The sequence below is a fragment of the Lepisosteus platostomus genome, chromosome 7 (assembly GCF_059453375.1).
Source record: "Lepisosteus platostomus isolate fLepPlt1 chromosome 7, fLepPlt1.hap1, whole genome shotgun sequence".
Classification (NCBI taxonomy): Eukaryota; Metazoa; Chordata; class Actinopteri; order Semionotiformes; family Lepisosteidae; genus Lepisosteus; species Lepisosteus platostomus.
The window spans coordinates 12494330-12510825 of record NC_142617.1 but is presented as its reverse complement, the minus strand read 5'-3'; the positions used below and the strand labels follow the sequence as shown (position 1 = coordinate 12510825).

Sequence of the window (16496 nt, the reverse complement as noted above, 5' to 3'; positions counted from 1 at the left end):
TCCTGTCTTTAATTTAACACATTTCAACTGTGTGGATTTCTAAAAAATAGAGGGGAAAAAATCATTTCTCTTGAACATCTGTTATGGTGCATGTATGCTTAGCTTCTCTTTATCATAAATGACAGGAGATCACAATGTGCACTCAAGCCAGTGCTTGTCTGTTTAGCCGTGAGCCACAGTGGTGTTAGATTGAGTTTAACATTGGAAACTATTGCCTATTTTGTTGGTATGCTGAAAAGAACCAATGCTACAGATTGACATTACTGTAGATGCACAAATACTCTATATAGAACTGATTATAGATGATCTACTCAAGCCTTGCAAAAAGGAAATCGGTGTACCTGAAAACTCTAAACCTAATTACTCAATAAAATCAACCACATTTTCTTCAGCCACTGAAGAAGGCCTGTCCATTTGATATGCAGTGGTGAAACAGGTATGTTTGGAAGTGAAAACTGTATTTTGCAGCAACAGGTAGAGTGGAGCTTCATAGTACCGAGGAATGGAACAATCTGTGCATAGATACAGGGCTTGGAAGTTCCTTGGGAGTGTCCTGCTGCTGATATGCAATTACCAACTCTTCACAGTCATGGGGAAAAAATGGTAAGAGCCTTGGGATATTTGATCAACTGAAACCAATGAAGGAAGACTCACCTGACAGCAAGGTAATAATGTCCTTCATGTACGTTCAGTTGAATTGCATTTATTGTATGGGAGAAATGAATAGTTGTTTGATTTGGATTCTGCAAGAATGATTTTTTTTTGGTGTAAAATGTTCACAAGTTTTTTTTTTTTAAATCTGACTCAAAGTAAATGCAGGTAATGGCCAAGATTAAAAAAAACCCATGCTTGAGCCAGCTGTCAGATGTGTTTGTGTCCATGCTATGGAAGGTCACCATCAAGTTTTCATTTTGGCAGGTTGGTCACAGGTTTCATATTTAATCTGGGCTGGCCCACAAATGAAAACAAGCGTCCTCCAAGTTCCATTTAATTAGTTTTGTGGAGCAAAAACTCAAAGTTACTGGTACTGTACATCCAAGTTCTGGAAACTTTGAATGTCACACGGCTTAGTTGTGCATCATAACTTGAGCAAAAAAAAAAATGGTTTCATTTTGATGCAATAAGAAAATCCAAAAAATATTCAGTAAGAGGCTTTGTTTCTTGAAACAGAAGGTGGTAAATTACATAATGTATATGGTATGTTTTTTCCTCATAATGATGATTTTAAGATCCTAAGAACAGACTTATCTGCCTGGTTCTCATGGGTCCCATGAAGTCGGCTTTTCCCCAAAGTGTCAGTGTGTTTTGCATGACTCAGACTCACCAGAGTTTTGTAAGATGCAGGCGGCTGGAAGACTGAGTCACAGTTGGATGCAGCTGTTCTGTTATCTTCTCTCTACCACACAGAAAGCAATACTGACACTTCAGGGTCATTCTAGGCTCAAGGAGGAGACATGATAAACGATTGGCTAATAGCAGATGATATACCCTTTGTGTCCTGGTTCTACAATCATAAGTACAAATATAGCTAGCTTATAAAGTGTATAAGGACTGAAAAAGTTGCCAGCTCTGAGGATTTAGTTTTACCTCCAAAGCATCACATTGTGCAGAGACAGAAGACAAAGTTTCATTCTTTCTGGTGAAGACTCGGTGCTGCCAGAGACAGCTTGACACCATGTCTGCGTGAGAGGTGACTGTGAATGGAAGCTGCGTGAAAATGAAACTGGAAAAGGAAAGCTAGTTAAAAAGCAAATGATCTTAGGATGGTTCTCTGAATAATTTTTTTTGGGAGGTATTTTATATGCGTTACATTTTTCCCCAAAAGGCTAGCGGTGTGTTCGCTGGTTGTTTCATTGTCACTGGACACACAAAACAACAAAACTGTAATTCAAATCTTTATAAGTACACTTTGAATTTTGTCCATTAAAAAAAAAAAACTTTTTGGTCAGCAAAAAAAGAGTTCTAAAAAGAATGATATTAATTGCAATGTTTGAAAAGTCGCTCTGGGAAGCAGCCAATTATATGGTTAACCACAGCATATGTTTTATGCAAAATGTTTAGAATCTTTTTTTGTTGGCGTTATTCATACAATTCTTTGACAAATTAGGGACAGCATGGTAATGTAGCAGTTATTGATTCTTGGTTCCTGGGTGTGAGTCTGGACTGGAGCACAATCTGTGTTGAGTTTGCATGTTCTCCCACATGTTTCCTCCAGGTGCTCGGGTTTTCATTCTGCTCTGTGAAGACGTGTCCAGGTTTATTGACATCTCTAAATTATTACCCAAGCGTGCCTTGTAGCATGTGTCTTGCGATGGGTTTACATCTTGTCAGGGTTTTGATCAAGCCTGACATTCTGCGCCTACCTGGTTGGGCTCAGGCTTGCTGTCAGCCTCCAAGGATGAAACAGTCAGTGAAGTGAATGCATTTCAGCATCCTGTAATGGCGTGACTTTTGTCTCAATAGTGAAATGTTAACGTGCGTCATAGGACATCAGGCTGAAGAGGAGCTTGTTTTGTGCAATCAAGCCTAAATTAAAATGAATACTCTGACTTTCGTTTGGAAATTGTGACTTGATACTTAATGGGGACTTTCCACTGAGTCAAGACAATTCACCTGTCAGAAAGTGATCATAGTTTTGGAATTCATGGTTGGCAGGTTGGTTGGAGTCATGATCCTAGGAGTCCTATAGATATTATCCAAAAAATTAAATTGGAAATAACAATTGCATATATCAGGCCTTAGGTCCTATGACAGAAATAACATGCAGCGCCTAAGAACTGCTTTATCCTCCCCCAGTACTTGAGTCATTTGGGCCCATGGATTTTATTATCAACTGCTTCACACTGAGAGAGGAAAAAGCCAATAATTAAACCAATTAAGTCATTAATTTTGGGGGAAAAAATGTCAGCTCCGCCAGTTCTTGAGGGATAGAACTCTTTAAAGTTAATGCAACCAAGATCTTGTAATTTTATATTTTTTATTAATTTCTTTTTCATTCACTGTAAGTTGTCAAATTTAAGGACTCCTTAAAACACATTGAGTGTTTGCAGGTCCTATATATAAGACATTCATTTTTCCAGGATTTCTTATATTTAATTTGACCTTCACATCCATTAACATTTAGTGTGGTGAAGTATGGGGTAGACATTTTAAGGAGACCACCTTCCCTGCCAAGCTCCTATTATGGTTTTAATGTCTCTGAACCTTTAAAGTGTTCCCATGGCAACCAGTTCTGACTGAGAAAGTCTTCATAAATTGCAAGGATTGTTTTGCAAATTCATCTGCATGTTAAGCAATGCATGTACCCTCTTGGAAAAGCTAATAGGATATTAGGAGCAGTGATTATGAAGTATTGTAGTAGGAATTTCTACAGTAGAGTTTGCACATACTGTAGCACAATCTCAATTACAATGCGACAGAGATTATTTTTGTTTTAGTTTACCTCTGTAAAGAAGGGTATTATTAAAATGGAGAGGATTTTGGGGGGTTTCAGAGTCAAAGGCCTACTACAGTTCAGCAGTTATGGAGATAATTAGCTCAGCCATGTAACTGAATCCAACATAATGTAAACCAGGCATCCAAGTTCTTATGGACCAGATCTGTCCACCCTTCTTAATGGTTCATCTAGATTGTCCTCTCCCTAAATCAGCAATGCTTAGATCTTCAACTAATGACATCTTGGAGAGTTTCATAGATATCTAGTTTGCTCTCCAAGTTCAATTCTCAGTGTTGCGTTTTCTAAAAAGCATGGCTTTAAAGGAGCCATAGCCAACATATGACCATTGAGAAGTCAGAATACAAGAACATAAGATGAACTTAAGATAAACCTAAGAACTACAGTACTATTGTTTGTAGAGTGTGTCGCAGTGTTCTTGAAAACTGTTCCAAATGTTTTCAGAGGTTAGATATTGGTGGTTTGTGTTCTAATTTGTATGAAAAGAGTGGTGTTCTCTTGCAGTCTTTCCAATTGAATGCTTAATGAGCACCTGCTGCAAGGGTTGATCAGATAGTTGATTACACCTGAGCATGTAGTGTGATAGGAAATCTGATACTCCAGATACTAGGTGGGAGTTTGGTCTGTAAAACTGGATGGAAGGTGCCCCAGCAGAGAATTGAATGAGTTTTGTTAAGAACAGAGGGAGGTTAACAATGACAGTATACAATCCATAGAAGAGCCAGCACAAAAGCGCAATTTTGGGGTTTTAAAAATGGTAAGATTTGTTCTTCTTAAAGATGCATTGCTAGCGCTGTTTGTTTGAAACTTATTCAAAAGCTTAGTTCAAAGTCTTTGAATAATGAACATTTATTAACAGTACACTTTTGGCAAGCTGTTGTTTTTTGTTGTTTTTGTTTTGCTCAAATAAAATCACTGGAGATTTTATTTGAGAATTGATTTTTGCTTGTGATATGGGAATATACACAACTTAATGTGTGTTACTGTATATTATTCTTTGCAATGGCAACTCAATGTCGGTAGTCTAAAATGTTTTAAGGTGACTTTAAATTAATACAGACAAATTCTGTGCAGGCTGTATTTAAACTAAAGCATTATTCACCTGATCTCATGTGTCATGGGATTTCTGGTATATAACAGCTGCCATGATCTCCCTGGTGGATTCTGTACTTCAGTGGTAGATAAAGTGGTTCAAAAGCATGTTACTATAAATGGTTTACATAAACAAAGGCTTAGTCGATGATCCTGTTGCTATTGAAGGTAGTTGTTAGGCACTAGTGTGTTACTGTACATGCATATACTGTATGCTACAGTATTCAGTTTCCATGTGTTTATTTTATAGAATAGGGAAACTGTAAATTGGTAATTAGAATTCAGACTTTGTACAAAGTTGTGAGGAGTTTAGAGGTTGCTGAAAGTGATTGTGTGCTTGTGGCTGTTGTGCTTCCAATTTGTGTTCTACTCCTGAGAGGCAGCATGTACTAAACAGACATTTTCAGGAATCAGTTTTGTATTATGACCAGTATACTGTATAGGGAAGCTGGTAGGAGTGTTCTGTATATGCTTTCTCTGAGATGTTCTGATTTTTTTGGTTGTAGCAGAGGCTTTCAATATCCAAATGATGAAAGAGATATTGGATTTCCATGCATGTTCTTTAAAGAATGCTTGCATCAAGCACTAATTTCAGACTGGCAATAACAGTTAAACATGGATCCTGTGGGCAGCACACTAACACAGTGGTTAGCATTGCTAACCTGGGGTGTTGTCTGAATGGAGTTTGCATGTTCTCCCCATGTTCACGTGGGTTTCTTCCCAGTCTGTAAATATAGTTGTAGGTTATTTGGCTTCTGGGAAAATTTCCTCTATGTGTGCGTGCGTGTCTGCGTGTCAGCTCTGCAGTGGACAAGGCGTCCTGTCCAGGGCGTACCATGCCTTGCTCCCATTGCTTACTGGGACAGACTCTGGCTCCTCCGCGAACCAGAATTGGAAGAAACAGTTAAAAATGAATTGATGGAAGTGGAACTTGGGAGCAATGTACAAACTGAACCTCTGGTGAGTTGTACTTTTATTACTGTATAAACATGCCCATTATCCATTAGACACAGCATGTCTGAGATTGAAGAGATCTTGGAAGCAGTTCTAACTTCTGCTGGATATGTTTAGATTTTGACAAGCCAGTTACACACATTGTTCTATAACTATTTATAGCGAAGTACATACTCAAGTAATTAAATCTATAAATATGCAGATTTTTGTTTCTGTGCAAAAGTATAATACTGAGGACGTTTTCCTAGCTAAAATATAATGGTGTTAGCCATGATGTTATTAAATCTAAGGATCTTGGCATCTATTATTTTTGTTCAGAGATCATGAATTGTTGGGGTCGTAATGTTACAACCCCCTTTTTATTGAAATGCATCTGTAACCCTCAGTGTTCACACAATTGGATAAGGTGGTCTGTCAGAAATTTTAACATCTTGCGAGTACAAAATTATCACCTTCCTTAGACTCCACTTTCATGCAGCATCCTGTTGAATTATTTCCATGGTTACTCCACCCCTGCATTGCCATAGCAACGTTAGGGGGTGGCAAAAACAGAACATGCAACAAAAACAATTCTCCAAATCAGCCTCCTCCAGTGCGCATCACCTTTGTGACCCTCTTGGTTAGGGTACTAGCTTGTCTCTCGACACAGGAAATTCACTGACATCACAGCGAGAGGACATTGGTAACTTCTGTTTCAGATCACTGATAAAAGCTGGAGATCAGAAACCTGTGGGTGTATAACACAGGAACACAATCATTTCTGTAGTCCATGTAAGAACTGTGTACTACATAACCTGAGGCAAGACAATTTTTATAGATCAGATCTACTCAAGCTTTTTTTATTAAAAAATGTTTTTATAGGCAGGATATGAAAAATCTCATTGTATGTATGTAATTATTACTGCGCAGAAATATCTTGGGCAAGGTGCTCAAACTCAGTCCTTGGAGAACCTAGTGTCTTCTTTTGTCTCAGTCAAATGGTCTAGCATTTAACAGCGTGAATGTTTTGAGTAATTGAGGCTGACTTTAAATAAAATCCTATGTATAACTTAAAAGATAATTATGTTAATTATTTAATTGACTGCCCTGATGGGAACACATCAGAAGACACTAGACCCTCCAAGAACTAAGGATACCTCTAGGCTTGGGTGTCATGGGGTGAAAATTGGTCCGTACCACACAGAATATATATTTTTTATTTTGCCTCAAAACATGCACTGTGTCCAAATCTATTACTGCCAATATTCTCAGTTTCAAGGAATGAAATGCTGAGACATCAACAACAGTACAGTAAGTCCCAGTAGTTTGGTTGCATACAGTAGCTGCTTACATCCAAGTAGAGGGTTAATGGCAGTTTTAATCCCTTATTAGAAGTCCTGATTCTAATAAAATAATCTGTTTCTTTTCACATATCCTAAATTCATTGGTATATTTCATGCATCTGACAAGCTCAAAAAACTTTTTTACTCCTCATTTTTCAGTGTGGGATTAACTTATTGAACTACTTGTTCCTTTGCTTCCTACAACCCTTAGCTCTGAATGACATTGATTAAAACTATTTGGCTCTGTGATGGCTAAGGCTGATTGTGAACTTTATTTTCCCTAGTTTTCTCTCTGAGCCAAAAAAAAAAAACAAGTTTCAAACAACTCTCTGCTTTGGAAAGGTTTTAGGAATCAATGATGCTGGGTATTTTGGACTTGAACTTGCATGTCAGTAATCAGAATCAGAATATCTAAAAATTAAAAAAATATATTTCTGAAGAGTTTGCAGAAGTCAAAATAAGAAATGTGGCGTCGACAGCTCTGTACGTGCATTTTTCAAGAACCCTTTGAGTAATTCGTATTCAGAAAAAAAAATTTCAGCATATAGTTCTTTCCATTGATGATTGGTTCAATGCAAAGTAGTGCACAGGAAAGATTGCTAATGATCCCTCACTCCCAGGTTTCTACCTGTTTCATAAACTTCCCTCAGAAATTCACTATTGAAACTAGAGCCAACCAGTATTTGAATGGCTTATTTCCTCAATATTTTTGCTTAACTGGAATTCCTAGTTATATGTGCACTGTCTTAATTAGGTCTATCATCTTGTTATGTATTATTATAATTATCACTTTATTAACCTTATGCAATTTCTTGCATTAGGAATTTGTCTTTTCACATACCCCAGCTTGCTCTCCATGAGACACACAGACACACAGATAGGGAGAGAGCCTGGGGTCAGAGCGCAGGGTCTGCCATTGTACAGCACCCCTAGAGTAGTTGGGGTTAAGGGCCTTGCTCGGGGGCCCAACGGAGTAAGATTCCCCTGCTGGCCGGGGGATTTGAACCGGCAACCTTCCAGCCACAGGCACAGATCCTTAGCCACAGAGCCACTGCTCCACCCATGTATGGTAAACTATACAGTATGTAGAATGTTTCTGATGTACCAAGTACTCAGAGTAAATTAGTATTTGGCAAATGAAGATTATTGTGATTCTGAAGCACTTTGGAGTTCTCGGTCTGTTGAGCACCCGTCTTTTCTAATTCTGTCACCCAGATATTAAGATCAATTAAATTTAGTTCTGTGTTCTGGATGTAACATTCAAAACATGATTGCTAGGCCTAAATTGGGAAGTGAAGCTCGCAGGCAACAAAATGTAACAATATATGCGACTATGTTCTTGTGAATAACAAAGAATATAATTTGGATTCAGAATGTACTTTTGTGTAATGATATTGTTTGCATTTGACAGAGGTGATATATATTGTGCTAAGAAACAAAATATGTTGCTCAAGGATCTCCAGAGGAACTGGACTGAGTAGTCTAGCACACAAATGGTTAAAGTGCAATTTGAAGAAGAGTGTCTGGAATGTTTCCCCAGTGACTAAGGTGACAGCATCCGCTACATTCTGCAGTGATTAGTCGCAATTGAATGCACTTTCCTTGCTGCAAAAGCACATTTATTTTCACATGGATTACTTTAAGACAGGGGTCTGCAACTCCTGTCCTGGGGAGCCACATTGTTCTCTGGCTTTCATTCCTGCTGAGCTCTGGATGGCCTAATTAGATGAATCAGTTTCTTAATTTGGAGAAATCAACATGTTTTCCAGTTCTCTACTCATGGGATTTTTAAGCCTGCCTTCAAAACATGCAGGACTGTAACTCTGTAGGTTGAAGGTTGCAGACCTTTGCTTGAAGATAACCAAGACATGACTAGCTTGTTACCTGCAAGGGATTGTGGTGAAAGAAAAAGAAAGTTCACCCTGAGCAGGTTTCCTTTGGTCTGCTATGCTGTATGTTTATGTTTCTTAAGAGTTTTTAACCTTTGTCAGAAATTCAAATCACTATAATTTTCTACACAAATTAGAGAAGGTACTTTTCTCCCCAGAGAAAACTAAATCTTTCTATTGCCATACACGTATAAAGTACTTGCTATTTATTATCAAAATAAACTTTATTTCAAAGAAAACATCTCACAATAATTACACATTCTAGCAGCACATTACTAGCTAATCAATTAAGAGCTTTCTTGATCAGGTGATTGTCCTTTATGAATCAATCAGTGGTAAGTGGATGATGGTGCTGGATTTGCACAATGAAAGAGTCCCTCCAACTCCCACCACTTGCTAATGTCCACCCCATTTCCCTATCCCGGCTCTGAAACGGCGGTTGTCCAGTCCTCCACAGGAGCTCAGGGAACAGGGTTTTTCCTATTAGTCCCTGTACAAAGTCCTTTCCAGAGCTCCCTCGCTGTGGAGAAGCCCCATTTGGCGACGTTGCACTTCATCCTCCCTCTGACATCCACAAGGATCCTCTCCTCCAGCTCCCTCGCTCCCCACTCTGTGTTGTGCTGGATGAGAGTGTTCCTCGCGTTCCACAGTCCTTGTTTTATCAGGGACTCCAGCAGAAATAGCGAGTACTGTGTCCCTGAGCTGGCCCAATTGCTCTGCTCTCTTCCCCACTGATAGCTGGTGTGTGGTGAGCACACTGGTGCACTCTGGCTGCCATCGCATCATCCAGGTGTGGCTACACATTTGTGGTGGTGGAGGGGAGGCCTCGTTACCTGTAAAGTGCTTTGACTGGAGTGTCAAAGTATGTAAGTGTAAGGAGTTATTATTATTAAGAAAATATGGATGGGGAAATAGCTGTCAATAATTGTGAATTTGAAATCTGTTTGGTAAAAATGTATTGAATAATCTGTATTGGAATTTTATGCACAAATACATTTGAGGCCCACTACATGTACTGGGCTGTAAGGAAAGAATCTAGATGTTTCTCAAAAAAGGAATGATTTTTTAAGAAAAAAAGAAAGAATTATCCTATTGAAAAGAGTTAAAAACCAAGATTTCCAAATGGGGATTTCCTTTACAGTGAAAAGGTGAAAAATTTTAAATTGAACAATGTTATGAGACATCTCTAGATCCAACAAAGCTCAATTAGAGCAGTAGTTGTGCCTCTTGCACCAAGTGACCCAAAAGGTCAACATACAGTACTTGTCCTCTTTCACCTTTATCTTCTGTTGTTTGGAAACAGCTAGCAGGGCCTTTAAGATACTGTAGGTGTTGCACAATTCAGAAATGTTCAGCTCTGTATTCCCCTGGTTTCATTATAATGGATCATTATGATATCCTTGCAATCAAGAAGGTGAAAATGAATATTTATGTCTACAGACAGACAAAAGTTGCCCCAGATTTCATAGCTGGCAGATGGTTATTTTGTTGTCCTGGTCATTTTTTCAGTCTCAGTAATACTTATTCTTAATATGTTGGTGAAAACATATCTGGGTTATCAATAGTGGAGTATCTGACATTGCAAATATTGTATTTCTTATACCAAGAGAATAGGAAAACATAATGTCTCAAGTGCAAATCTATTTATAATGCTAAGCACAGTCCAAAAGCAGGCACACATACTGTACTTTAATTAATGGGTTCTATTTGAAAAATGGCCTACATAATAGTATGCTAATTGCTAGACCTTTTAAATGTTATTTAATGTTATTACCTTTTCTGGATTTACCCAAACTAAATACTAAATCAGCAATGTAAAGCAACAAAAAAGGGGAATGAAACCAAAGTAATTTTCCTCATGCTTTGTAGAAATAAGTGTCAAACAGTTTTGTTAGAAACCAATACCTGGACATCTATAAGAATTGTGCATACACAAAGGATAATTAATGAAGATTGTGACTAAAAATGTCTTGTTTGTTCAAGGAAATGGCCTGAAACTTACTGTACATGGAATAGTTTATCAAAAATGTACTTGTAAAATTTTAAAAGTGTACACAATTTAAAAGATGTTTAAGAAACTGTTGTGTGCCAAGGGCAAATACAATACAGCCTCATCAATTAAAGAACGTTAGAGTGAATGCCTTTTCTTCTGAACAAGAACAGCTTCTTGGTGCAGATAAGTTTTTGCAGTCACAGTTGCACTTTAAGTATTGCAGTTAATATTCGGGCTTTGACTTAGTGACTGACATTCTGTGGATGACGTTGGTGAGTGGACAGCCCAAGGAAGTACTGAGATGCTTGATCCACCAGGAGCACATCTGTTGTCGGATTAGAAGGCATGCAGATGTCTATGAATACTGAAAGAAACTTTTCTGCTGCTCTGAAAAAAAGCATCTGATCAGTGTGTGGTTCTGAGGTAAAGATGAAACTGCTTTGGGTTTTTTCATTTTTCCATAAAGCTCTATAAAAACTATTACAGTAATGTGTGTGCCTTTCATACACCTTTAAAAGATGAAGAATAAGTTTTTTAGTAACCTAGAAACATGAAACAACATGAACAGCTTGCCCAAACTGAATGATAAAATGACAGAGGCTAAGTTTGTGATATCTTTATTTTTGGTCCTGTTAGCTCTTTGAAATTTAAAAAAAACATCCTTCCAATGTATTGTATTACTGATCCTTTTCAATTGCTGGCACATAATTGGTTTCCATCACTGTTGCAGTCATTAACTGGAGAGATAATTGAACTTATAACTAGGGTATGTGTACTGTAGTGAAATCCCTACATGTCACTGACAATTGACAAATTGCTTTAATACTCTTGTATGCATCTTTTGTATGCACACAGTATATACACATATTGTACGTAAACGTGGTTTATGCTTCCAATATTTCTATCCTCATTTTTTTTTATGAAATTCATCACGTGACCAAGAACAGATCATGGCCTTCTGCCTTTTGGCTGTGTTTTAATTATGTTCTATTGTATGCTTCCAAAACCCTACCTTCACTGAAAGCTGAATGTATTACTGAAAATAAGGTTTTTATTGTTGTTACTTAAGCAATATCCCTGCTTAATGCCTCTGAACCTCAGCAGAATTATTCATCTCTGCATTTATTGCATCTATAGATATGTGCACAGAAATATTTTATTTTAAAAAAAATACACTCTGCCTCCAAGCAAATACTGTAAATTCAGTTGTGCCTCTAAGAACTGAGTCTGTGCCAGAGCAAAATTCTCAAACTCACATTTACTCTCTTGGCATTTATTACTATTTGCAAAGAGGAATATGATGGCTAGTGTGGGTGTTTATCTCTTTGTGAGCCAGTTGCAGAGAATCTGAAATCTAGCTGAATACATTTATTGATGTGAAGCAAAAAGATGTTTAAAGGCCTTTAGGCTTATAAAACACATTGTATATCCAAATTTAGTTTTTGAATAGCAAGACGTTTATTGGGGTTAGCATGTACAGTACATATTAGTTTTCTGCAATACTTTTATGCCAAAATGTCATAGATATACTTAATTTTAAAGTCCAAAGCATAACTATGTTATGTTGAAACAAACACCTTTGGAATAGTACACTTTGACATCTTTCAGGCATTGTCTGTAATCTTTTTTTTCACAACTTTGGAATCTTCTAACTATTTTTCCTCTTATATTCACACTATTCTTTAAATATCTTGTATAAGTCGCATCAAAGAGCTATATGTTTTTTTTCTTAATTATACCAGTTATGGCTGTGGAATACAGGCAGTAATCAAGATTTGTCAACCTCTTCATTTTTAGGTCTTGGAGATCCAGAAAAAATATTTCACTAGTTTCTTTTGAGAGAATACTTTCACACACATTTTCCGATGCAAAGACATGTAATAGGAATCTTTTCAACCAAGTTGAAAAGATGGCAGTGCTTTTCTGATACAGCAACGGAGAGCAGCACCAGTGAACTCCCATTGATATTTAGTGATGTCCCATTAAAGACAACAGGAATCTAGGCAGTTTCTGCTCTTTTTAACAAATAATCTAAAATACTTTTCACAATTTTCAGGAAAGATATATCTTGTTTTACTGCTGTAAATGTATTAATGGGTAAACGAGGGCTGATTTATTTCAAATTCTAATGTTCAGAGGTTTTCTGACTTTGGGACATTTGTTAAAATGTCGACAATGCTATAATTTTTAAATAAACCCATAACTGACTTTCAAAGACATCTCCATAAAGAACCTTACTTCTGAAATATGTTAGTCAGCAGCCATATCGCCCTGCAAGTCTCCAAATGGTAGCTGAAGCTAAGCAGGTGTAAGGCTAACCAGTACCTCGATGGGGAAAACTAAGGTTTCTGCTGGAAGTGGTGTGAGTGGGCCCAGCAGGGGGTGCTCACCCTGTGGTCTACGTGGGTCCTAATGCCCCAGTATAGTGACGGAGACACTACAGTAAAAAGGTGATAACCTTCGGATGAGACGTAAAACCGAGGTCCTGACTCTTTGTGGCAATTAAAAAATCCCATGGTATTCCTCGAAAAAGAGAAGGGGTGTTATCCTGGCATCCTGGCCAAATTTCCCATTGGCTTTTACCAATCATGGCCTCCTAATAATCCCCATCTATATAATGGCCTCATTACTCTGTTCTCCTCCCCATTGATAGGTGATGTATAGTGAGCATACTGGTGCACTATGGCTGCTCTAGCATCGTCCATGTGGGACCTGTAACGTGTTTTGAGTGGAGTATTCAGAAAAGTGTGATGCAAGTGTAAGGAATCGTTATTATTATGTTAATGAGGTTCATTTTAATTGCTGCTAAGTTACAAATAATATGCTTTGTTTTTAAGAAAGGTAGAATTGTTGAAAACCGAATGGAATATTACCTTGTACAGACGATGCAGAATCTCGGTATAGGTTTACTAGCATGAAAGCACTACACTGCATGCGGTTCATGCTTTCAAATACACGTCAAAGGTAACCTCAACAGATATTTCTTCCTTTGAACTGAAAATAATGAAATCACCAGGAAATTACACTGTGATGTCTAAGATTAGAAGCAAAAGGCCTGGCCATGTCATTACTGTTAAATGTCATACTATTTAATTAGGATTTAGGACCTCAAAGATGTATATGTACTTCAAAGGGATGTGCTTAACAACATTTGTATTTAGACATCTTGCACACATTTTAAAATAAGTCTAGTGACCAGTGATGCACACACTGTGTTAGGTCAAAGACACCACATTAATAATTCCACTTGATATAAAGTATACTGTATGGTGCTGGACATGACATCACTGTAGGGAAAAGAAAGGCTTTGGTAAATGTCCAAAGATACTCTGATCTGGAGGCATATGCGTTAGAAATGTACACAGCCTTCTGAAGAAAGGTTTGACCCCAACTATACAAGGAACCTGGGTTGCATTGCCCTCTAATTCAATGGTGATTCTAACAAACTCTGACTTAAAGGGATCAATAGGTTCTAATTATTTTGGTACATCCATACTGTATAACCCACTTACATACAAAAGATATCCTGCATATTATTGGTAAAATGAGCACTAAAATGTCAGTTTGATTTTTGTATACTGCAATAATTTGTATTCCAGTACTCCCTTTGCTTCAGACAGGACTAGTTGAAATAAACAGATGGAGAGAACAACTCCTGAAATGTAGAGAACTGTAAATGATTAGTGGCACTTGTACTGTATGTACTGAAGGATATTTTTTTTAACTCGGTAACCCAACTAATCATTTGAGTGACAAATTAAATACAGGCAAATCATACCTAAATGTTAAAATGTTATAAAAGCATTTTGTTTAAGATTTAAACAAAAAAAAAAGTCCCCATTGTCAGTTTCACTGAGGAAAGGCTTTTTCACAATTTTGTCTGTTTCATCTTGGTTAGCAGCCAAACCAGAACAGTTATTTAAGTTGTTCTAAACACTACACTCTGGACAAATTGTAAACACATACTGTGGACAGCAGTTTAACAAACATGATATTTTGTTGTCTCAGTCATCTTAACAGTTCAAAGTTCTGCTTTGAGAAATGACATCATGGGGTTGTCAATTACAGTGGCTGCCATTTGTAACTGAGTTTACTTCAGTTATTTAAAGTTTCAGTTGCATCTAACAGTCACTATTCTATGACATCTTTAGCAGTAATTCATTTATCTTTAAAAAGAATACATTCACAAAGGATAGAATGAGACAGCATTTCACATTAAAGTACCGCATCTGTCAAAATACAATATTTCATTTCCCTGGGTTGGTCCTGAGTGGTGTACATTTGTAAATTGTGCCAAGGAATTTTTTGTTTGTGCTAATTCTAATAATTGTAGCATTTCTTTACAGTTAAAGATAGACAAATAGTAAGCTCTCAGAAGAACAGTTGCTGAGATTTAACACTGAACATTTTTTTAAACCAGATAAGCTTTATTTGCACCCAGACAAATGAAATTGTCATTGATAGCTCTCAGGTGTGGAAAGTGCAGCATTTGTGTTGTGTATTAGTAATGACTGGGTTGGACTAGAAATCCAGAAATATAAAAGAGTTCAACAATTCAAATAGAAATACAATAGCACTCATGAATGTTGCTGAAATGCTGACCTCGGTATTGGATAGCAGCATATATTTGAAAACCTAAACATTTTCAATTTCAGTTCGTTGTAGAAATGTTAAAAAAAGACGTTGAAGTTGAAATAGCAATGTCGTTAAGATATTGCAATAAGAGTTAAAACTATTGATTTTGTTCAAACAGACGTTTTTATTTGTTCTAGACTAATACTATAATACTATTGTGTGATACATTTATTTTTATTATGTTAATGTAGGTACGTACGTCCAATTGAAGAAAATGTTAGTAAATGTGTTTTTCTGATGTTTAATGCGTTCGATTTTTTTTTTAGAAATGTATGTACTGTATTAATGTAATTTAATGGTCAATGACAAATTTTAATAATAATGCAAATACAATTGTAAAAGTGCAATTAACAATTTTCCTTTAATAACTTTGTTTTCAATATAGCCTTGAGTCGGGAAGTCCGTTTTTCCCAGACTGGACCTACTACTGCTTTTAAAAGTCTAAAGCCGCTGGTATTGTACTGTAGATCGTGAACACCGATAAACGCGCACACATCACCTTTGCGCATTTTTAAATTGTTAAATTTCAAATTGAATTTATGCTCTTAATGGTATTATCGAACGGCAGTGAATCATGAAAAAATACGTGCGCATAAACGTCTAGATGCAGAGATTTCCATACTAATCGAACAGCTGTACCAGAAGAAGGCAGTGGATTATTGAGATGTGAAGTAAAAACACACCATACAGCTGTTATCAACCCCCTCCCCACACACACACCCTGCCACCAGCAGCAGCAAATACGGCTCCAATTATTGCAGGCTCAGCACTGATTAGCGAAACTGGAGGACCCTTGAGGACTGCAGGGAAGGAGCTATCCTTCGTATCTCTGTCCGCATGCCTGAGATGCTGCATTAGGATCTGTGACAGCATCACTACCAATCCACTCCCACAACCAAGAGGAAAGGAGAGAAAGAGAAGCGCACACCCCGCTCACTCGCGAAGATAAAGAAATCGCAAGTCGCTGCCGCTGTCAGCGGTTGATGAGTCTTTCTTGGAAGACTTGAACCTGCAACCCCTCGGCTCAACCTGAACAGCTTCGGAACCGGGGTTTTGACAGTCACCATGAGAAATGGGCCAGGCTTGTGGACATTCTTTTCTGTGCCGTAGCCAACCGTACCAGCCCGCAACATCTGATATGTAAGTGTTCATTAACC

The 16496-nt window shown here is 37.5% G+C and overlaps 1 protein-coding gene across 1 annotated transcript in view; it reads left to right on the top strand.

The window, feature by feature from the left end:
- The first annotated feature begins 16030 nt into the window (after positions 1-16030).
- The window catches only part of pde2a (phosphodiesterase 2A), a 224639-nt gene continuing 224173 nt past the window's right edge, over positions 16031-16496 (top strand). The window contains exon 1 of the mRNA XM_088639301.1: positions 16031-16479. Within this exon, the coding sequence (XP_088495427.1) occupies positions 16412-16479 (68 nt within the window). The 5' untranslated portion in view covers positions 16031-16411. The remainder of the gene's footprint in view (positions 16480-16496) is intronic.